The 23,249-nt window shown below is 47.7% G+C and overlaps 1 protein-coding gene across 1 annotated transcript; it reads left to right on the top strand.

The window, feature by feature from the left end:
- Positions 1-4,329: 4,329 nt before the first annotated feature.
- On the top strand, positions 4,330-22,074 carry LOC129011936 (group 10 secretory phospholipase A2-like). Its single transcript, XM_054447348.2, has 3 exons — positions 4,330-5,915; positions 10,092-10,242; positions 19,700-22,074. Exons 1-3 carry the CDS (start codon positions 5,819-5,821, stop codon positions 19,776-19,778), a joined length of 327 nt encoding a protein of 108 aa, XP_054303323.1. The 5' UTR covers positions 4,330-5,818; the 3' UTR covers positions 19,779-22,074.
- The last annotated feature ends 1,175 nt before the right edge of the window (positions 22,075-23,249 follow it).

Below are 23,249 nucleotides of genomic sequence, written 5' to 3'. Positions count from 1 at the left end.
GCGGGTGGATCACCTGAGGTCAGGAGTTCGAGACGAGCCTGGCCAACATGGTAAAATCCTATCTCTACTAAAAATACAAAAACTGGCTGGACATGGTGGCACGTGCCTGTAGTCCCAGCTACTTGGGAGGCTGAGGCAGGAGAATTGCTTGAACCTGGAGGCAGAGGTTGCAATGAGCTGAGATCACACCACTGCACTCTAGCCTGGGCATCAGAGTGAGACTCTTATCTCCAAAAAAAAAAAAAAGTAGTCAGGAAGAGACATCAACAAAAATTGGTGATGAATGGGGTAGCAGTGGCACTGGGGAACAAAAGGGAACAGATATTTTGCACTGCAATTGTCATCTCATTTCTTTTCTTTTTTTTTTTTTTTGAGATGGAATCTCCTTCTGTTGCCAGGCTGGAATACAGTGGTGTGATCTCGGCTCACTGCAACCTCTGCCTCCCGGGTTCAAGCGATTCTCCTGCCTTAGCCTCCCAAATAGCTGACACTACAAGCACATGCCCCCATGTCCAGCTAATTTTTTTATTTTTAGTAGACACAGGGTTTCACCATTTCAGTTAGGATTGTCTTGATCTCTTGACCTTCTGATCTGCCCACTTCATCCTCCCAAAGTGCTGGGATTACAGGTGTGAGCCATCATGCCTGGCCAATTGTCATCTCTTTTCAATATTGAGCACATATGGGTATGCTGTAAAGGAAATTTTAAAATCTCAGGATCCCAGCCCCCCATCTTCTTATGCAAAAGAGAAAGTCATTGCAACACCCTTTTCCAAATGAATAGCTGTTCCTAAGATCATGTAACAGCCAGATAGATGTCTACTCAGCAAGAAAAGGCCTCAGGCATCTGGGAAAGGCTGCACCCCATAGATCATTCATAAGTAAATTATGTGTTGGCCTCCTATAATCAAGGACATGACAATGTTAATGTTAGGTCTACAAACTTTTTTTTTCTTTCAGATGGAGTCTCCCTCTGTCACCCAGGCTGGAGTGTAGTTGCGCAATCTGGGCTCACTGCAAACTCTGCCTCTCAGGCTCAAGCAATTCTCTTGCCTCAGCCACCCGAGTAGCTGGGATTATGGGCATGTGCCTCCACACTGGGCTAATTTTTGTATTTTTAGTACAGATGGGGTTTTGCCATGTTGGCCAGGCTGTTTTTGAACTCCTGACCTCAGGTGATCCACCCGCCTTGGCCTCCCAAAGTGCTGGAATTACAGGTGTGAGCCACTGCACCCAGCTGAGTAAATTTCTTGATTGCACAGAATGTATGGTGATATTGGTGGACTTAAGGACATTGAATTGTTTATCAGGAATAAAGTATTATTGTGTTTTCTGGGGTCCTGAATAATGCTGTAGCATTCAGGGTAGATTGAGTAAAAAAAATGTAGAGATGGTTTCCTAGTTACTTGTTTTTGCTTCTAATTTTCATTCATTTGCTATTTATTCTCTTCTGGCTTTGCTTGTGTATGCATATATATAAAACCATTATTATTATTATTATTTTTAGTTTCTAGTGGAAGGCTTTTATTTGGTTCTGTGAATAGTCATTTTATTTCCTATGTATTTCTAGCAAGTTGTATTCATTCCATTGATCTAGAATTCCTAGGCTGCCTTTGTCGGGCCTGCAGGAATTAATGGAGCATAGCAGCTTTTTATTTTTTATATTTATTTTTTGAGACAGAGTCTCACTCTGCCGCCCAGGCTGGAGTGCAATGGTGCGATCTCAGCTCACTGCAGCCTCTGCCTCAGAGGTTCAAGTGATTCTCTTGCCTCAGCCTCTGGAACAGCTGGGACTACAGGTGCCCACTACCACACCTGGCTAACTTTTTGTATTTTTAGTGGAGATGGGGTTTCATCATGTTGGCCAAGCTGGTCTCAAACTCCTGACCTCAGGTGATCCATCTGCCTTGGCCTCCCAAAGTGCTGGGAGTACAGGCATGAGCCACCCCATCCAGCGAGTATACTTTCATAAATAGAATTTGAGTCATATTTCTGTCTCCGCCTAATTTCTCCAAAATTTGTAAACTATTTGTGAATATTCTTAATTCATGACAATGTGTTTGTTGGCATACAGTTGAACAGGGTCCCCAGGGCCAATCAGGGAGAGAGAGCCCAGAAACTTGACATGTTAGCACTACTGTAACTGCTCAAGGGGTTGACATTGCCCACTGCCTAGACAGAGCCGATTCATGAAGACAGGTGAATTGTAATTGACCAACATGGTGAAATCCTGTCTCTACTAAAAAAATACAAAATTAGCTGAGCATGGTGGCGGGCACCTCTAATCCCAGCTACTTGGGAGCCTGAGGCAGGAGAACCAGTTGAACTCGGGAGGCGGAGATTGCAGTGAGCCAGGATCGTGCCATTGCACTTCAGCCTGGGTGACAGAAAGAAATAAAGAAAGAAAGAAAGAAGAAAGGAAGGAAGGAAGGGGAGAAAGAGAGAAAGAAAGAAAAGTATCAGTGCTAACCCAAGCGAGACAAAAAATTAATTGAATACCAAAAAAATACTTTGCTAAATTTTTATGTTAAAACAGCTGATACCGAAATTGTTTAGATAAACAGTTTGGTTTTTGTTGTTGTTGTTTGTTTTTGTTATTTGCTTATTGCTTTTTTGAGACGGAGTCTCAATCTGTCACCCAGGCTGGAGTGCAATGGCGTGATTTTGGCTCACTGCAACCTCTGCCTCCCGGGTTCAAGTGATTCTCGTACCTCAGCCTTCTAAGTAGCTGGGATTACAGGCGCCCACCACTATGCCTGGCTAATTTTTTTGAATTTTTAGTAGAGACGGGGTTTCACCATGTTGGTAAGGCTGGTCTTGAACTCCCAACCTCAGGTGATCCACCTGCCTCAGCCTCCCAAAGTGCTGGGATTACAGGCATGAGCCACCATTCCCTGCTAATTTTGTATTTTTTAGTAGAGACAGGGTTTCTCCATGTTGGTCAGGCTGCTCTGGAAATCCCCACCTCAGTTGATCTGCCAGCCTCGGCCTCCCAAAGTGCTGGGATTACAGGCATGAGCCACCACGCCTTTTTTGTTGTTTTTGAAACAGGGTCTCACTCTGTCGCCCAGGCTGGAGTGCAGTGGAGCAATCTCCCCTCACTGCAACCTCCTCCTCCTGGGTTCAAGGGATTCTCCCATCTCCTCCCAAGTAACTGGGATTACAGGCTTGTGCCACCATGCCCAGCTAATTTTTTGTGGGCTTGCCCAGCCTAGATATACAATTTGAATGAACTCCAAGGTCTAAGTCAAATTACCTATGATTACCCATTAGGTATCAGTGCTATGTACGTAAACTGGAGAAACAACTGATATTCAAGAGCACGTAAGTCCGATGTTAACCATGGACTCATGGAGAATCAAGATGGTCACCTTGTCCTTCCTGACTCCTTAAAGTGTTTGTTATTAAAGGTTCTGCAGTTGGGCGTGATGGCTCACACCTGTAATCCCAGCACTTTGGGAGGCCGAGGCGGGTGAATCACCTGAGGTCGGGAGTTCGATATCAGCCTCACCAACATGGAGAAACCCCATCTCTACTAAAAATACAAAAAATTAGCCGGTTGTGGTGGCTCATGCCTGTAATCCCAGCTACTCGGGAGGCTGAAGCAGGAGAGTCGCTTGAACCCAGGAGGCGGAGGTTGTGGTGAGCCGAGATAGCATCATTGCACTCCAACCTGGGCAACAAGAATGAAACTCTGTCTAAAAACAAAAAACAAAGGGCTCTGCCTTCCATGACTCATCATGGAAAAGATAAAATGATCTAAATTAAGTATGTATCAGTGTGCTGACTTATAAATTGCTAAAATAGTTCACAACCAATGTTTCGTTTGTCAAATCCATGTTCCTGGGAAGACAATCAAAGCTTCAGGTGCATTTGGCTACCTCATGGGCCGTTTGAACATTTCAGTTGTCAATTGTCATTTTCGATGCATGTTTTCTGGTTGCTTTCCCATGCAGGAGGGCTGATATTACAACAGTAGATCATTATGGTACAGAGTATTTTCACCAGGTACTGAAAGCTTTTTATGGCTCACTGACTGGGGACAATCAATTCCTTCACAATCTAGAACCTGAAGATTGGATCTTCTGAGAACATCAGAGAAAGAATGTCCTTGCCATCCACACTACAGCAAAACTTTAGGACCTTGAACTTTGGGTTCATAATCTCACAAAAGGGAAGTTTTTCACCGGAAGAAGATGGCATCCTTGATGTGAGCAGCTTTTCCCAAGATCACAGATGAAGACTTCTCGTTTTTTTTTTTGAGACAGAGTCTTTTTTTTTTTTTTTTTGAGACAGAGTCTCGGTCTTGTTGCTCAGGTTGGAGTGGAATAGCGCGATCTTGGCTCAATGCAACCTCCACCTCCTGGGTTCAAATAATTCTGCTGACTCAGCCTCCTGAGTAGCTGGGATTACAGGTGCCCACCACCATGCCCAGCTAATTTTTTTGTATTTTTAGTGGAGACAGGGTTTCACCATGTTGGCCAGGCTGGTTTTGAACTCCTGACCTCAGGTGATCCACCTACCTCGGCCTCCCAAATCGCTAGGATTACAGGCATGCGTCACCGTGCCCGGCCTTGTGATAGTGTCTTACTCTGTCACCCAGGCTGGAGTGCAGTGGTGCAATCTTGGCTCACTGCAACCTTCGCCTCCCAGATTCAAGCGATTCTTGTACCTCAGCCTCCTGAGCCACTGAGACTACAGGCACGTGCCACCGTGCCTGGTTAATTTTTTGTGTGTGTGTGTGTGTGTGTATGTGTTTGTGTGTGATGGAGTTTCGCTCTTGTTGCCCAGGCTGGAGTGCAGTGGTGCAATCTTCGCTCACTGCAACATCTGCCTCCTGGGTTCAAGCGATTCTCCTGCCTCGGGCTCCTGAGTAGTTGGGATTATAGGCACCCAACACCATACCCGGGGAATTTTTTGTATTTTTAGTAGAGACGGAGTTTCATCATGTTGGCCAGGCTGGTCTTGAACTCCTGACCTCAGGTGATCCACCCGCCTCGGTGTCCCAAAGTGCTGGGATTACAGGCGTGAGACCTGTGCCCAGCCTCTGTCTCTCTCTCTCTCTCTCGACTAGAGAGACTGACCGGGGACAATCAACTCTCTCCAGACTGACAGAGAGAGAGAGGGAGAGAGAGAGAGAGCGAGAAAGAGACAGAGTCTGGCTCTCACCCAGGCTGGAATGCAGTGGTGTGATCTTGGCTCACTGCAACCTCCGCCTTCCGTGTTCAAGCGATTCCTGTGTCTCAGCCTCCCAAGTAGCTGGGATTGTAGGTCCGCACCACCATGCCCGGCTAATTTTTGTATTTTTAGTAGAGACGGCTTTGCCATATTGGCCAGGCTGGTTTTGAACTCCTGACCTCAGGTGATCCGCCAGCCTGCGCCTTCCAAAGTGCTGGGATTACAGGCGTGAGTCACCGCGCCCGGCCAAATAAAATAAAATGTTAAAGTAAATTCAGGACTACCCCTCCTCCAAGTCTTCTGTCCCCTTTGGGCGCCCACGTGAGCGGGGGAGGGGCTGGGGGAATAATAACATCAAAAGAGCGCCTTTTCCTCCCTTATTCCGAGGAGACTTCCCTGAGCCTGACTCCCGGTCCTGTCCTCAGCGCCCCGCGGCCTCTCCAGCCCCTTCAGTGGCCAAGATGCAGAGATCAGGACGCCTTTGCGCCGCCCCAGGTGCCCGCCCCTAGCTGCCTCCGCCTGGGCCCCGACGGAAGGTGAGGTCGGGGGCCGGGCCAGGGCGTGGCAGCCGGGGTGTGTGTACCCTGAGCTTGGTGCCTCCGGTGGCCCGGCAGCACCGTCCCACCTCTGCCACCCTCCGATGGGGCCGCTACCTGTGTGCCTGCCAATCATGCTGCTCCTGCTGCTGCCGTCGCTGCTGCTGCTGCTGCTTCGACCTGGCCCCGGGTCCGGCGAGGGTGAGTGAGGAAGGGGCTTTCCCGGAACTCAGGCGTTCCGGGATTCCTCCAGCCCTTCCTAGGGACCCAGCAGCCCTGCCTCCCATCCCTCTCCAAGTTCCTAGTTGCCCTAGAGCCCCCAGCTCGCTCTTCTAATGCTCACCCACACTGTGCGCCCCAGCCTTCTGCAGGGCGCCCCACTCACTCCTCCCAGGGACCCAGAACTAGCCCAGTCCTTCCCCAGGGGTGCAGAGTCCTCTCCTGGCTCCCTCCCCTAACCGGCTGTGACCCTCTCCGGCAGCCCGGAAGCCTCCCGGTTGTCCTGATCTGGGGTCCGTGAACTTATCCTTCATTTCACCTGTCCCTGAGATGTGAGACACCAGAGGGTGGGAGGAGCAGGGGCAGAAAGGCCCGGCTTGGTGGTGGGAGAATATATCGTGCCCCTGTACAAGAAACCCCTGTGACAAAAAAAAAAAAAAAAAAAATAGAACATACTGCCCCTATCTCACTATCCATCCTTTGGGGTCACTGTAGAGAGGTCCCCTGGGTGACTGCCTATTTCTGGGGTGCACAGATACATGTACCTGCAGAGTACTATGCAGACACTGCCAGCACACAGATGCGGAGGCACAGCACCAGCCCCAGACTCACCTGGCCCTCAGGTGTGCAGCTCGCTGTGTGCGGCTCCCACAGGCAAAAATACTGAGATACCGCTAGGGGGACACAAGCACACACAGCTCAAGGATACCCGGGACCGCACTCAGGACAATTCAGATGAGCCGTGTACACACAGGCACACACACACACACACAGAGCCGCACAGACACACATATGTGCACATAGACCCAGGGGCTCACAGGATGCACAGACAACCCTGGCCCTCCCCGAGGAGGCTGCAGCGGGCAGACAGGGCAAACAGACCCTAGCGTGACCTGCCCCACCTATGTTGGCACAGAGGGAGTGTTTGGCTTGGTTATAAGCACAGTGCTGGATGCCCGCCCCGTGCCTAGAACCCTCCCTCTATAGGGCTGTTGCTAGGGCTCTGAGATACCAGAGAGTGGTCAGGGAGGGTGGCAGGGGAACCTTTGGGGACAGCTTCAGGGTACGGTGTTGGGACTGGGACATTGTCAGGGTGCTCAGAGAGGGTGTGTTCCCTGGGTCTTGATGGATTTAGAGGTCAAGGGACCATTTCTGGAAGCTCACTGTGTGCCAGGGCAGCTTATATCAGAGCTCAGCATTTTTTTTTTTTTTTTTTTTTTTTGAGACAGAGTCTCACTCTTGCCCAGGCTGGAGTGCAGTGGCACGATTTCGGCTCACTGCAACCTCCACCTCCCGGGTTCAAGAGATTCTCCTGCCTCAGCCTCCTGAGTAGCTGGGACTACAGGCATGCGCCACCACACCTGGCTAATTTTTGTATTTTTAGTAGAGACAGGGTTTCACCATGTTAGCAAGACTGGTCTCGAACTCCTGACCTCAGGTGATCCACCTGCCTTGGCCTCCGATTGTGCTGAGATTACAGGCATGAGCCACTGCGCTTGGCCAGAGATCTGCTCTGGAAGACACCCCATGCTGGAGGGCACTGCCACAAGCAGACAGTATGGCGAGGGTCCCTATGGCCACCTGGCAGGCAAGGTGGATTCTGAAGGGAGGTGGCCTGGGAGCAGGCTGAGGATGGGGTGAGGGCATTTGAGCAGCAGAGTGTCTGCGTGAGGGGGCATAACTGGAGGAAGAGTAAATGACTCTTGTGTGAGAGGATGAGGGAGGGGTGAGAGGGGCTGACTACCCCCAGGACTTGGGGTGCATTGAGACTCCTTAGCTTTATCCAGACTCGTGGGAGCCATGGAGGTTTGAGGCAGAGGCGTGGGCTGCTGGGAGAGTGACGATCCAGAGAGGAAGGCAAAGCTTTCAACTGCAAATGCCATTTTATTTTCATGTGTTTTTTTTGTTTTTGTTTTTGTTTTTGTTTTTTGAGACGGAGTTTCACTCTTGTTGCCCAGGCTGGAGTGCAACGGCACGATCTCGGCTCACTGCAACCTCTGCCTCCCGGGTTCAAGCGAGTCTCCTGCCTCAGCCTCCCAAGTAGCTGGGATTACAGGCATGCACCACCGTGCCCAGCTAATTTTGTATTTTTAGTAGAAAAAGGTTTCTCCATGTTGGTCAGGTTGGTCTGGAACTGCTCACTTCAGGTGATCTGCCTGCCTCAGCCTCCCAAAGTGCTGGGATTAGAGGCATGAGCCACCGCGCCTGGCCCCAAATGTGTTTTACATTTTCTTCCTCTTTGATTCATCTTTGTCCTCCAACATAAATATGCTACTTTTTCCACTGATTAAAAAACAAAATGGAATTTAAATCTGGCCTGGACTTCTCAAAAAAGTCAGTGTGATGAAAACTGTTCAAGATAAAACAGAAATGAGACTGAGCATGGTGGTTCATGCCTGGAATCCCAGCACCTTGGGAGGCCAAGGCAGGAGAATCACTTGAGGCCAGGAGTTTGTGAACAGCCTGGGCAACATAGTGAGACCCCGTATCTACTAAAAATTTAAAAATTAGCTGGGCATGGTGGTGCATGCCTGTATGTCTGGAGGCTGAGGCAGGAGGATCGCTTGAGCCCAGGATTTGGAGGCTGCAGTGAACTATGATTGTGCCACTGCCCTCCAGTGTTGGTGACAAAGTAAGACCCTGTCTCTAAAAAAAAAGAGAGACAAGATGATCAGGATGAGTGTAGTGGCTCATGCCTATAATCCTAGCACTTTGGGAGGCCAAAGCAGTGGATCATATGAGGTCAGGAGTTTGAGACCAGCCTGGCCAAGATGGTGAAACCCCGTTTCTACTAAAAATACAAAAATTAGCTGGGCGTGGTGGTGCACGCCTGTGATCCCAGCTACTTGGGAGGCTAAGGCAGGAGAAGTGCTTGAACCTGGGAGGCAGAAGTTGCTGCGAGCAAGATTACACCACTATGCTCCAGCCTGAGCAACAAGAATGAGACTCTGCCTAAAAAAAAAAAAAAAAAAAAAAAATGATCAAACACAATGCATCAACTTCCCGGAGCCGTATAAACCCTAACCCTAACCCAGGAAGCAGGCAAGCCTGTGTGTGAGTGTTTCCACTCTATTGCTGGTACCACTCGGCTCTGGCAACCCCGAAGGCCACCTTCCCCTAATGTTACTGTGTAAGGAGGAAGAAGCACTGGTTTGCAAGTCAGAAGCCTGGGTTGAAGCCTCTGCTTGAGATCCTGCTGGCTGTGGGAATGTGGGGTTACATTTCCCGGCTGGCCTCCTTTCCTACATGTCCAGTGCAGGGGTTCCAGTCACATGCATTAGGCACCATTACATGTCCGAGCTGTGCCAAGATCTAGAAAAATGGCTGGGCTCAGGCCAAGGGGCCTTCTTGTCTGGCAGTGAAAATAAGAGGAGATACCAAGGGCCCTGAGCCTGAGTCTGGAGGGGAAGTCATGAGCACAGGGCAGTGCCAGGGCCCGGGAGCTGCCACAGAGGAGCCCACCTTGGTGACAGACACCTGTAGGGTCATCCGTGATGCCCAGTGCCCAACACAGGGAACTGGACAAACGTTTCATGCATGACTCTTTTTTCCCTTCTTGGCTACCTTGAGGACGTTGATTATAATAGTTAGCCTTTTTTTTTTTCTTTTTTTGAAAGTCTTGCTCTGTCGCCCAGGTTGGAATGCAGTGGCAAAATCTTGGCTCACTGCAACCTTCCCCTCTCAGGTTCAAGTGACTCTTCTTCCTCAGCCTCCCTAGTAGCTGGGATTACAGGTGTGCACCACTATGCTCGGCTAATTTTTGTATTTTTACTACAGGCGGGGTTTCACCATGTTGGCCAGGCTGATCTTGAACTCCTGACCTCAGGTGATCTGCCCGCCTGGGCCTTCCAAAATGTTGGGATTACAGGTGTGAGCCACTGAGCCCAGCTGGATTATAATAGCCTTTTCATGCACCAGGGGCTTTATACTCATTATCTCATTTCGTTCATATGAGTTGAAGTCAGCTTATCTGCCATTTCACAGTGAGGAAACCAAGGCCCAGAGAGGTTAGGAATTTGTCCAAGGTCACACAGCTAGGAAGTAGGATTCAAACCCAGACAGCCAGGCTGTAACACCTAGGCTCGTCTCAGGCTAATGCCCTTCCCAGGGGTCTGGGAAGCCCTGACCTGCAGCCTGTCACCTTTGTTTACCCCCCAGCCTCCAGGACATTACATGTGTACCGGCGTGGGATCCTGGAACTGGCAGGAACTGTGGGTTGTGTTGGTCCCCGAACCCCCATCGCCTATATGAAATATGGTTGCTTTTGTGGCTTGGGAGGCCATGGCCAGCCCCGTGATGCCATTGACTGGTGAGTGCATGCCTGGGACCAGGCCACAAAATCCCTCACACTCTGGGGTAGTCAACGCTTATGAGGAAGTACCCAAAACTGAAGCTGGGATTTGGTCCAGGGAGATCCCAGTGTGCAGTACTACTTTGCAGGCAGGCAGAGGCCTCTTGGATAACATGGCCAATGAGGCCAGATCTTGGTACCAGCTGCCCCTTGCCCTGGACTTGGGCTGATTACATTGCCTTAAAAAATTGGCCAGGAGCAGTGGCTTACTCCTCTAATCCCAGCACTTCAGGAGGCCGAGGCGGGCAGATCACTTGAGGTCAGGAGTTCAAGACCAGCCTGGCCAATATGGTGAAACCCCATCTCTACTAAAAATGCAAAAATTAGCTGTGTGTGGTGGCAGGCATCTGTAATCCCAGCTACTCGGGAGACTGAGGCAGGAGAATTGCTTGAACCCAGGAGGCGGAGTTTGCAGTGAGTTGAGATTGCACCACTGCATTCCAACCTGGGCGACAGTGCGAGACCCTGTCTCAAAAGAAAAAAATAATAATAATATAAAGTGACCAGGTGTGGTGACTCACACCTGTAATGCCACCACTTTGGGCCGAAGCAGGAGGATCACTGGAGACCAGGAGTTTGAAACCAGCCTAGGCAACATAGTGAGACCCTGTCTCTATATTAAACACACACACAAACACACACACAAAGGCAGCCAGACTATGCACTAGGAACTGCCCTGGGAATCCCTTTGCATTCTCACAAGAATCCCATTTCGCAGATGAAGAAACCAAGGCACAGAAATATTAAGTAATGTGTCCAGGTGTGGGGGCTCACGCCTGTAATCCCAGTACTTTGGGAGGCTGAGGCAGGCAGATCATGAGGTCAGGAGTTCGAGACCATCCTGGCCAACATGGTGAAACCCTGTCTCTACCAAAAATACAAAAATTAGCTGGGTGTGGTGGCAGGCACCTGTAGTCCCAGCTACTCAGGAAGCTGAGGCAGGAGAATCGCTTGAACCTGGGAGGCGGAGGTTGCAGTAACCTGAAATCACGCCACTGCACTCTAGCCTGGGGTCTCACTTTTGCCCAGGTTAGAGTGCAGTGGCATAATCATAGTGGCTCACTGCAGCCTCAAATTCTTGGGCTGAAGGGAATCCTCCCACCTCAGCCTCCCAAGTAGCTAGGACTATAGGCATGTGCCATCATGGTGAGCTAATTTTTTGTGTGTTTTTATTTTCTCGAGACAGAGTCTTGCTCTGTTGCTCAGGCTGGAGTGCAATGGCACAAACTTGGCTCACTGCAACCTCCATCTCCTGGGTTCAAGTGATTCTCCTGCCTCAGCCTCCCAAGTAGCTGGGATTACAGGCATGCACCACCATGCCTGGCTAATTTTGTATTTTTAGTAGAGACAGGGTTTTGCCGTGTTGGCCAGGCTGTTCTCGAACTCCTGACCTTGTGATCCACCTGCCTCGGCCTCTCAAAGTGTTGGGATTACAGGCATGAGCCACTGAGCCTGGCCTGGTGAGCTAATTTTTAAATTTGTTATAGAGACAAGAGAGACAAGAGTCTCCTTATGTTGCCCAGGCTGGTCTCGACCCCCTGGCCTCAAGTGATCATCCACCTCAGCCTCCCAAAGTGCTGGGATTACAGATGGGTGTCACCGCACCTGGCCTTTAAGGAGGGTTTCATTATAAACCTACCCTGAAGGGAGGGAATCTGATTTTACGAGAGGGTATAGCCTGGTGAGGCCTGGATGACCTCTGGAGGTAGGGGCTTGTGCCTGGGCTGAGACCTAAGGGACAAAGGGCAGACATGAAGTTGCCCCAGGCAGAGGGCACAGTGTGGGCAAAGTCAGGAAGTGGCAGGGCTTGGATCACTCCAGGAAGAGAGAGGAGTCGTGTCACAGGAGCTCGAGACCCAGACAGTGAGGCAGGCAGGCAGGGACCAAGTTTGGGCACAGCCAGGGAGGCAGGACAGGGCATGGTGGGGCCAATGGAATCATTACCCAAGACGGGGATTTTCAGGGAAACAGCTTAGATAAGGCCAGGCGTACAGTAGCTCCCACCTGTAATCCCAGCATTTGGGGAGGCTGAGGTAGGAGGACTGCTTGAGCCTGGGAGTTCAAGACCAGCCTAGGCAACATAGTGAGACCCCATATCTACAAAAACTTTAAAAAAGGAGTTTGTGTTCCTGTAGTAGCATACTTGGGAGGTTGAGGTGGCAGTATCATTTGAGCCCGGGAGTTCAAGGCTAAAGTGAGATGATTGAGCCATTGCACTCCAGCCTGAGTGGCAGAGAGATATGCTGTCTCAAAGGAAATATAAATTAAAAATCCAGCTGGGCTTGCTGGAGTGTGCCTGTAGTCTCAGCTACTTGGGACACTGAGGTGGGAGGATCGCTTGAGCCCAGGATTTCAAGGCTGCCGTGAGCTATGAATGTGCCACTGCACTCCAACCTGGGTGGCAAAGAAAGACCCTGTCCCTTAAATAAAAAAGGTATTGCTAGCAGTACCAAAGCAGGCTGGGATCCTGCACATAACCAAGACTTCATTGTTCCGGAGGCTCAGGATAAAGTCAAGACAGGAAGAACCCTCCAACTGTAGTCTTATCTGTATTTTGGATATCTGCTGTTAACCACCACCAGAAATTACCTGTGTGAAGTCACCCGGTAAAAGGGAGCTCTTAGCAGAAGGTAGTAAAAAGGAATTGAGTTTTAGTCCTGATTCAGTTACAGCCTCTCTCTCTGACCTAGGGCAAGAAATGCCCTTCTGCTAAAACTCAGTGTAGTTCTCTGCAAAAAGAGGGAGTTGGCCAGCTGGGCCTTTTTTGATCTTTTTTTTTTTTTTTTTTTTTTTTTTTTTTTTTTTTTTTTAGGAGACAGGGTCTTGCTCTGTTGCTCAGGCTGGAGGGCAGTGGCATGATCATAGCTCACTGCAGCCTCGGACTCACAGGCTCAAGTGATCCTTTTGCCTCAGCCTCCTGAGTAGCTGGGACTACAGGCATGCACCACCACACCCAGCTTGCTCATACCTTTTTACTGCAAAGGTGAAATCTACACCATTCAGGGGCGAGAACTGCTGCTGCCCCATGCTGTGCATTTGTTGTGTCTACTATGATTGTCTTGGTTGTGTGTGTTGCATGCATGTGAAGTTATACGACATGATGAAGGTAGGAAAGTTATACCAAAGCTTCTGGAAGCCAAGTGAGTAGGAAGAGCTAGAAAACAAAGTTCCAGCTCTTCTCTCTGGATGCCTGAAATACCCTTGCATGGGGCCTGAGATGCGGCTTAGAGGTAGGGATAGACCTGCAACCATTCCTGTACCATTTTCTCTGGCCTCTTACGTTTCCTGTACATACATGATCAGCTCTAGAGAAGGAGGCACAACTCTGTTAAGCCTTCCTGCTGTTAGCACCATGTTTCGCTGCACCTGGTTGGAGGATGTTTTCCTTGGATAGAGGTGAGAAAATGGTGGAGATTTCTGCAGGTTTGTGCCTGAAGAGTGCTCAGGAAGGATGAGCTTGAGGTTCCTTGGCCCAATGGGGACCTCGATGTTCAGGGCAGAGGGAGTCCCTGCAGTCTTCAGTTGTAGGATGGGGATAACAGAGATACAGATGTACCTGTATACTCTTACCTTACAAAGAATGACTCCAATTTCAGGAACAGTGAACCAACTAGATCATCCACCTACCTTGAAATTCTTTCTAGAATCTTCTTGCCTTCTTGTATTGAATTAGAAAGAGGATTGTCCATGGAGTTGGGCACTCAGGATTCTCTCCTCATTCAATTTAAAAACACCTAACGGCCTGATCTATAACTGTTCCTGAAATTCCATTGCTCTTGCCTTAATCTCTTTTTGTTGAGGCATTGCTAGCTTTAGGTTCCTTTTTAAAGACAAAATATTCTGTACCTCAAAAGGAATATAGACATTTATAAGTCTATAACACTTCCACATAAATTAGATTATCAAGTACTTTTTTCTGGCTTGCTGAGAATGTGCCCCAAGAGAATAGTAATTGTAAAGAGTCAAATGTCAGAGGGCACCGATCTCTTTGCAGCATGAAATGCTGCTCTGTACCAGGCCTGGTGGTATTCATGGAGAATCTGGGCAACTAGTGGCAACATTAATTGTGTGGGCATGGGGGAGAGATGTGCAGTGGATGGGCCATGAAGGTAAGGTGGGTAATTGCTGACATTTATTGAATATGTAATGTGTCTAGGAACTAAACCACACACTCATATATACATTTGCTCATTTAATTCCCAGAGCACTTCTGTGACAGAAGCAGTACTACTATTATCTCCATTTTATTAATGCATATCGTGAGGCATGGAGAAATTAAATAACTTGCTCAAGGTCATACAACTAAAAAGTGCCAGGGTCAGGATTCAAACACAGGCACTGTCACCCCAGAGCCTGCACTATCTTTTTCTGCAAAGTTCACAAATGCAGGACTGTGTGAATAAATAAATGTATGGAAAATACCTATGACTATAATATTCTATTTGAGGCTTTCCTTCATACAGTAATGATGATACCTTGCATTTCACATCTCTTTAAAGTATTTCCACATACACTGACTTTGTGGGATGGGCTGGGAGTGGGTAGGGTCTACAGAACTTGCTGGACCCTTTGAATCCTTTGGGCCTTTGAATTCTGTACTATCAGAAGGAACATCTTCACTAAAGGACAGCTGACCCTCCAGAGGGAGTGTTACCCCTGTCCCATAGCATTTTAGGAGGCCTCCACACGCTTTCCCCAAGCCTCATCATCCATTTCTCTCCCTCTGGGGTTCAGCTATGCATGTGGACCAGAGCCTAGAGAGTTTCCTTCCAGGATAAAGGGACCCCAGATGATTAGCAGCCAAGCCAGAGCTAAGGGAGGTTTGGGATTTTAGGTTAAGTGTTCATTTTAAAAAAGTCATAGTCTGATCATTTTGGTACCAGCCTAAATTCCACTGGGTCAAGTTGGAGTGGCAACTTGATGGAGAGGGGCGGAATGGAGCTGGCCTCTGTGTTCTTACCGCCCTGGCTTCAGTCATTTCTTGCTGAAATCATTCATCACATCAATCACTCATGTATTCAAAAATGTTTTGAGTGGTCCTTACAAGCCTTATCCTGTGTGGATAGGTACAGGAATCAGGACAGGGAGAAGATGCCATTTCTGGCCTCGAAGAGCTTACAGGCCTGTTGGGGAGAGAAGACTCACAGCAGAAGCAATGGATTGATGTCCAGAGCTGTGTCAGGGCAGAGAGTGAGAGACAGCAGGCTCTTGGGGTGAGAGAAAGCTGCTGGAGAGTGGCAGGTGCCTTTCTGTCCATTCTACCAGTCTGCTAGGACCTGACCCATAGGCCTCCTGATTTCCAAAGCCTTCTGTGCTTTTGCACGTATGTGGATCTCTCTACTTTCTGGCAGCAGACGTTTCTGTCTCTTACGTGCCTTAGCATTGTTCTTTGCTTGATTTCCCCCCATGTATTCCTCATTTGGATTGTGGCAGAGCTTACTGCTATTCCCATCTTCTGTCTACTTTCTAGCAGCACTTTTCAAGGTCATTGTAAAAACGAATCACCTGGGGAACTTGTTAAAATGCAGACTTGGATTCAATAAGTCTTGTGTGGAGTCTGAGGTTCTGAATTTCTAACAATATTCCAGCAGATGCTGACCCTGTTGGTCTGTGGACCTCACTTTGTGTGGCAAGGTTCTGTAGTATTAAACACAAATCAAATCTTCTAAGCTAACTTGTGGATTTATTGAACTGGTTAATGGGCACATCATGTCCTTTCTCTGGGTCTTTTTTTCTCATAGTCCAGATGAGGAAATTTTTTTTAGGACTGACAAATGCTAGGCTTCTGTATCATCATTTCTCTCTTCTTCTCCCTGAGCTAACATTGATAATTGAGCATGGTATTTTTTCCCACTGAGCTTGGACATGACCTGTTGAGAAGGATTTCTCAATACAGTACCGTGAGGACCCACTTCTGGCCCAACAGAGTTGGCTTGGAAGATGAATCCTATTTGCTACTCTGGACAAAATATACCTTAAGCTCTTTTCTAATGGAATAATTGGGGGGTTGGCAGGGAGCCATCCTTGGCACTGCATAGAGATGCCCCCAAACCTGGCACCTGCCCTGAGAGATGAAGGGTGCCTCCAGAACCTCTTGTGCTAGAAAAGCCCCTTGGTCTAGGTCTGGGAAATGAGAGGAGAGGCAGGAAGATTGAGAACAGGTGCTGGAATGGAGTGATTAGCTCAGTGGTTCTCAACCATGTCTGCGCTTTAGAATTACCAGAAAGTTTTAATGAATAGTAATGCTTGAAGCCACCCCTAGATATTACATTCAATTGGGCTGGGGAATGACCAGGCATTAACATTTAAAAATCTCCCAGGTGAATCTAATGTGCAATTGGGGATGAGAACCAGTCATTTGGCCCATCCAGACACACTTAGCAAGTGGTGAGGCACTGAGGTGCTTGCTTCATTTTTCAATTCACAGGGCTCAGAGAGAAGCAGAGCCCTTACTCCCTTCCCCTAACTGGCCACTTCCATGGCTGAGATAAGCACTTGGAAGTAGCTCCTGCTGAAAGAGTTTTCTGGCTAGAACTGATTCTATCTCTAGGGACCAAGTTAAAGGTAGAAGGTTTGAAGAAGGACAGCAACCCCCAGCCATTTTTTGCTCAAAATGGCTTCACCTTCAAAAAAAAAAAAAAATAGGTAAGGCAACCTCTTTTCGAACATGATAATTTCTTGGAGGGATGTTATTGGCTCTGTCAATCTAGATTGGTTTTTTCACATTGTCTAGCTTTTGTGTTGGGGGGCGGGGATCTCCTCTCCTTCCTGGTTGAGGGGTTGGAGCAGGGCAGCAGCCCTGTTCACATTTATGTTCCCTTGATTCTCAGTCTTCAATATGGCCCTTCTCCTCTCATTTGCTTTTTTGAAATGCACACCTCCTGCCCTCCAGGTTCCAGTTCTGCAGAGCTCAGCTAGTTCAGACAAAAAGTTTTGATCAAACTGATTCCCATTAAGGTGTGGACAACTGACACTTGCCCCTACCCTAGTCCTCTTGGATTTAAAAAGAGGCTGCTTGTTGTCCAAGTATCTTTAGTATATAGAATTCCAGGTAATAGATGAAGAGAATTGAACCATTCTCCTGATCACAGCTGGGGGAGTTTGGTGGGGCTTTTTAAAGGGAGAAGGGGGGGAAGGAGTGGCTATTCCTATGCTCACTTGTAATGTCTCCTCAAACGGTGAGAACAGGGCATTGTTCAAGAACAAGCCAGATACCTGATGAAGAGCAGTCTATGCCTCTTCCCTCCTAAAAAAAAAGACAAAGGGTAGGGAGAGGGGTCTGCTTTAGGCAGCTTCAGTATATTTCTAATTATAGTGCCCATTTGTAACCAATACTTTGGCCTTCCAAGAAGGCTTGATTATGACATTCATAATTCATTGGCAGTCAGTCTATTACAGATTCAATGATTCCTCCAGCCAGGGAGAGAATCTTGATCCTTTAAAAACTGATTTCTCACATTAGAATAGCAAAAGCAATTAGTTTTATTTTTAGCTCAGTTAAGCAAGAGCTCTAATGAAGCCAAAAGGAAGGTTTTTCCCTTCTTTCTTTCTCCCATTCTTTTCCTTGAGAGAATTTGCCCTGGGTGTTTGTCTCCTGCTGCCACTGGGTCTTTGTAGGATGCCTCTGGCTGCTTTAGGAAACCTGCATGATGAGGACTTTGTGAAGGCTGAGGGTGGCTTTCAGAACTTTGTACTTAGCCTTGTATTTCCTGAGGCCTAGATCTTCACTCCAACTCCTGTTATGAAGGTGAGGGTGGAAGTGTATGCAGGGATGAGCTTGGCAGCCTTAGTCCCTAAACCCCACATTACATCTGGAGTTTCTGGTGTGAAAGCAGAGAAAAATATTACCTGGCATTGAGGGCCCTTCTTCCCACAGTTTGAGCTCAACTTACCATTCTCAGCCTTGTCCCCACCAGTTCACCTGCACAAACTCGCACTCTAGCCAGAAAGGTTTACTCATGGGCCCGCAGTAGGACTACACACATTTCTCACTCACTTCCTGAACAGCTTCCTTCCCAATGCCCTGGAGCTCTCTTTCCTCTGGATTCTTGGGTTCCATCTTGTGCCTATACCTGTAAATCTCACAGCACTGTCGGGCACACGCTGCCTTGGACCACTGGTTAACCTGGTCAGGTTTATTAACCAGCCAGATGCCTACAGGCTCCAGAGAGTTGGCCTAAATGAGGAAAGCTGGTTATGGTAGGAACTGTGGTGACCAGAGAGCACAGGCCCAGTCTAAAGGATGCAGCCAATCTTCAATGGCAAAAGACTGTTTTCATGTTCAGCTTCTGATCCAGCATTGTCAGATTTTCTGATAGTTTTCAAAGGGAGCTGGACATCTAGATTTTAAAATGTATATAGTATCTTAATTTTTAAAAATTGGAATGAATTCAATTTTCTTTAAAACCGTATGTGGGCCAAAACCCATGTCTGGGGGCCACCATTTTGTTTCCTCTGTTGTAGACTTTGAGAGCTGAACCCACAGATCCCAGCTCAGAACCCTGATTTTAAAGCCTCATGGAGCTCTTGCTGCCTCTCGGGTCCTGATCTGTCAGGTAGAGGAGCCAGCTTTACGTGGCACCAGGATCAGAGAGGCCCAGGGGCCTCACAATCACACAGTGACCTAGGAGAGAGCCAGCATGAACTTGTAGCCTCTGGCCCAGAATCCGTTTTGCTAGTTCCACACAATGAATGGTGATACTGACTAAGGGCATGGTGCCAATTTCTATTGATCTTTACTGTTGTCCAAGCTTAATGAAAAATGAGGAAAACACCATTCCCTTCAGAATGGATTAGATAAGGGAAAAGAATAAAAAAATTCACTCCTGTTGGTTTCCACATCATTTTTGTATGAAAGATGCTTGTGAAATTTAGATCTGAAAAGACAGTTCTTGAGAAGCTGTATACCAGCCACTGTGGAACCCATGACCTAGTTCCTATCCTTGGTAGGCTTATAGTCACAGGCTCAAGACTATGAGCTCCTAGAGAAGGAACTCAGCCATACTCTGCATTGAGTGTCTCCCAGCCCTCAGCAATCTGCCCAGCATGTAACCGGGACTTAACAAATTGAATATAAACATGGCAACACAGGTGACACAAAATGAAGGAGAGGCAATACAGACCTTCCAACTAAACCATTCAAATAGTTTCATCTCAATGTAAGAATTTTATTCCTCATATGAATCTCGTCTTGCATGTCATGGCATCATTTTCTCTCGGTGAGCATTTTCTCTTGTGATAGAGCAGTATCCTGAACTGATACTAAATAATATACCATTATTCAAGGTGATATTGCCTAGAAACCTGGCATGGGGCTGGGGGGAGTGATGGCATGAGCAAGAATGGTAGAAAATAGGTAAAAGACTGTAGTTAATGCATTCCTTCTAAATCCTCCTCTCTGTTTCCCTCTTCTTAGTTTATTCTGCCTCCAACCTCTAAGAAATTCCCAGGAAAAATGGAGCATTACGGTGTGTCTTCCCATTTCCAGGACCTGAAAGATTGCTTGCCATTCTCAGAGAGAGGGTATAAAAATTAGACCCTGGTGGAGGCCAGCTTGGGGTGTTGGATGAGCCTCTGACAGAGGATATGAATCTTGGCTGCAGGTGCTGGTGAAGGATGGTGGGGTTGACAAACCTACATCAAACAAGCCTCCATTCTAGGGGAGCCATCACTCACCTCTCTGCACTCTGGTGGCCAATGCTAATGAGATCCCAGGTCATATACAACCCCTGCCCAAAAGCTGGGGCCCAGCCTTTCAGCAGACAGAGACAGAGTAGTCCTTGGAGGAACTATGAAGGAGACCGCGCTCAGCTGTATCTCCTCCCTACTCTCCAGTCCTCATTTGGAGTGGCGCTTCTGCTATCTTCCTCTGCCTCTGCATCATCTTCTTAATTCCTTGCCTAGGGTATGGCCTCTCTCAAATAACTAAATGAATGTGGTTGAGTATTGCATCATGTGTTCTTCATTCCTCCTGGTGGCTGTTATATTTACAAGGAGACCCCAGGCATAAGACAAATGCCTGGGAAAAACCTAAGGAATAAATGTTTGATTGTCATGTTTCAAGCACCTACTAGGAGGTGGTTTGGAAGGCGTCTTGACAGCCCTTTTGAAAATGGAAGTTCCATCATCCATTTATCGATAAGTGGTCCTGACCATCAGCTGAAAGGAAACTGAGTATAGATGATGATGATGAGGATGATGATGATGATGATGAAGAAACAGTGACAGCAATGATGATGACGAGATGATGATACAAGCTAACGTCTGACAAGTGCTTGCCAAACACCAGGCACGACATTAAGAGTTTACATCTACATGGGCGCAGTGGTTCACGCCTGTAATCCCAGCAATTTGGGAGGCCAAGGCGGGTGGATCATGAGATCAAGAGATTGAGACCATCCTGGCTAACACGGTGAAACCCCATCTCTACTAAAAATACAAAAAATTAGCCGGGCGTGGTGGCGGGCGCCTGTAGTCCCAGCTACTCGGGAGGCTGAGGCAGGAGAATGGCATGAACCCAAGAGGTGGAGCTTGCTGTGAGCTGAGATTGCGCCATTGCACTCCAGCCTGGGCAACAGAGTGAGACTTCATCTCAGAAACAAACAAACAAAAACAGTTTACATCTACAAGCTCATCTACTCCCATCAGCTCTGTTGGTGGGCACTCTTGTTATTCAGAAATGAAGACACCTCAGAGTCTTCAGAGAGGTTCAATAACTTACATGGAGTTAAGAGCAATGACTTAAGTCCCGGGTTTGAATCCTGTCTCTGCCACTTAGAAGCTATGAGATTGAAGGCAGATTCTCTGAGACTGCTTCCCACTTTATAAAGTGGGATCAGCCTCATGGGCAGCTGTAATGATTCCATGGGGAATGCAGGCAGAGCCCTTTGCACATCCTCTGGCACATGCTGAACACATGGTATCATCACTCACTTCTGTTACACAGTGCATCACAGGCAGCGCCCACTTTCCTCTCCCCAATATTTTATGCATGTATTCATCTTCCCCATAAGTCTGTATCTGGGGGAAATTTTCATGTTTTATTCCTCTTTGAAAATACTTCCCTAGGAACTTTAAATATAGTCAGTTAGATGGCTAGAATTGGAATAATAACAACAAACAGGTATTGAATGCATACAACATGCTATGCACAGTTCTAAGTCCTTCCAACAACTGTGTTGTGTAGGTACTATTATGCTTGCTTTGCAATTGAGAGTATCATGGCATAGACAGATTAAGTAACTCTCCTGAGTTCCTGCTACTGGCAAGCAGTGGATTCAGGAGTGGCTCCAGGAGGTCTGGATCCTGAGCCTGTGCCTATGATCTGTATTCCATAAATATCCTCTTTGCCAATTCTCATTGCCATTTAAATGTTTCAAAGCAGTAGGAGCTTGAGGCTCCCACAGGGTGGGCCACTTGCTCTACGTCACACAGTTAATTTAGTAGTGGAGCTGGGGCTGAAACTGAGCTCCCTGGACTGCCAGCCCGGTGCTCCTGATACGAGGTGTGCCCTGTCATAATGTATGGTGATTCACTGGGAGAGAAGCTGTAGGAGGCTGACATTTTCCCAGCCTCATCTGTGTTTGCTGCCCACACGTCAAGGCCTGAATGTCAAAGTCCCCCACGCTGCTATGCTGGAGGGGAGGAGGGAAGCCCACTCACTATTATTAAGCAATTAAAAATATGAGCAGAGCGAATGTGGGACAGTCCCACTTCTCTGACGTGTTGGGCAACAAGGTAGCTGGCTGCGTCTCACTCACACAGAGAGACATTTAAGGGACTAAATGAAAAATAGCTGTCTTGGCTCCCAGGGAAAGTGGTTTTGAGTGCTGTAGATCATCACTGTCCCAGCTCTGCAACCCAAACGGTCTGGGGGACAGTGGAGGAGTGGGGATGAAAGAGTGGTCCATGACCTCTGAAGCACCATGGTTATATCACAAAAGTGGGGTGAGATCTGACAGCTTTCTCTGGGTCCATGGGTCTGTCTCTAAGCTGATGTGTTCCTCATTCTTCTCTCCTACAGAAATAAAAAAAAGTTACATGTCAGGTTGGACCCAAATCATTGCTATTTTTAATCTCTACCTATGGATGGGTACAAGATTTAATCTCTTACAGGAAGAAACAGGAACTGAGTTTGGTTGGTGAAAAAGCCTCCTTGGTGTCAGATCTGGGGTTCCTGCTGGAATCTGAACTCAGGTATTTAAAAGCAGGACCAGAGGATGGACTCCATGATTCTCTCCTATTCTCCTTCCAGACACCTTATCTGGAATATCCGATTAATAACTATGTTTTTGTTCATTCCTCTAAAATCTCTCTGACATCAGTCCTAACCTTTGCTCTCCGTGTATCTGTGCGTGCACAGTAATCCTGTGGGTTGAGAGTAAAACCAGATGCCTTGATGGGTCATGGAATGGCATCAAAGACGGTTCACCTACTCTGTGCCATAGAAGGCAGGATTGGAAATAAATCATTTGCATTGCTCCACATTGCCTGACACACAGAAGTTTTCAATACGTATTTATTGAATGAATGAGATGTGGGAGATAGGAGTTTGTTGGAAGTCCCTTGCTTTTTGCTACCCACAATTAACTTGATTTCAACTTAACAAATATCATCAAAACATTAGCTTGAATATGGCTTGTTGATATAAAAATTGAACAGTCTAAGTAGAAAATTACTTGTATTGGTGCATGCATGCACACACGTGTGCACACGCACACATGTGGTACACAAAGTACACCACTGCCATCTGGGATGACGGCAGAAAATGTCAAGCTTAAGTTCGGCAGTGTTAGGGTTGGAACAGGAAGGAGGAATAAGTCTTCTGAAACACTAAGAACTGTGTGCCTAGTAGGGCCCCTGCATACAGAGAGGATGAGTGATTGGCTATGTAGACAGACAGGAGAGCAAGGGCTCCCCACGTGCATGGCGAGTTTGACCAATGAGACCAATTGTCCATGTTCCTA

This window comes from Pongo pygmaeus, chromosome 14 (assembly GCF_028885625.2).
Source record: "Pongo pygmaeus isolate AG05252 chromosome 14, NHGRI_mPonPyg2-v2.0_pri, whole genome shotgun sequence".
In the NCBI taxonomy this organism is placed as follows: Eukaryota; Metazoa; Chordata; class Mammalia; order Primates; family Hominidae; genus Pongo; species Pongo pygmaeus.
The sequence above is the reverse complement of the archived record's forward strand: the minus strand, read 5'-3'. Positions and strand labels throughout refer to the sequence as shown.

What these genes read in the sequence shown, in the direction of transcription:
- LOC129011936 (XM_054447348.2), top strand. Translation starts at nt 5,819, where the DNA reads ATGGGGCCGCTACCTGTGTGCCTGCCAATCATGCTGCTCCTGCTGCTG. An exon ending in TGGCCCCGGGTCCGGCGAGG is followed by an intron (nt 5,916 to 10,091) that starts GTGAGTGAGGAA and finishes TTTACCCCCCAG; the next exon opens with CCTCCAGGACATTACATGTG. An exon ending in CCCCGTGATGCCATTGACTG is followed by an intron (nt 10,243 to 19,699) that starts GTGAGTGCATGC and finishes CCCTCTTCTTAG; the next exon opens with TTTATTCTGCCTCCAACCTC.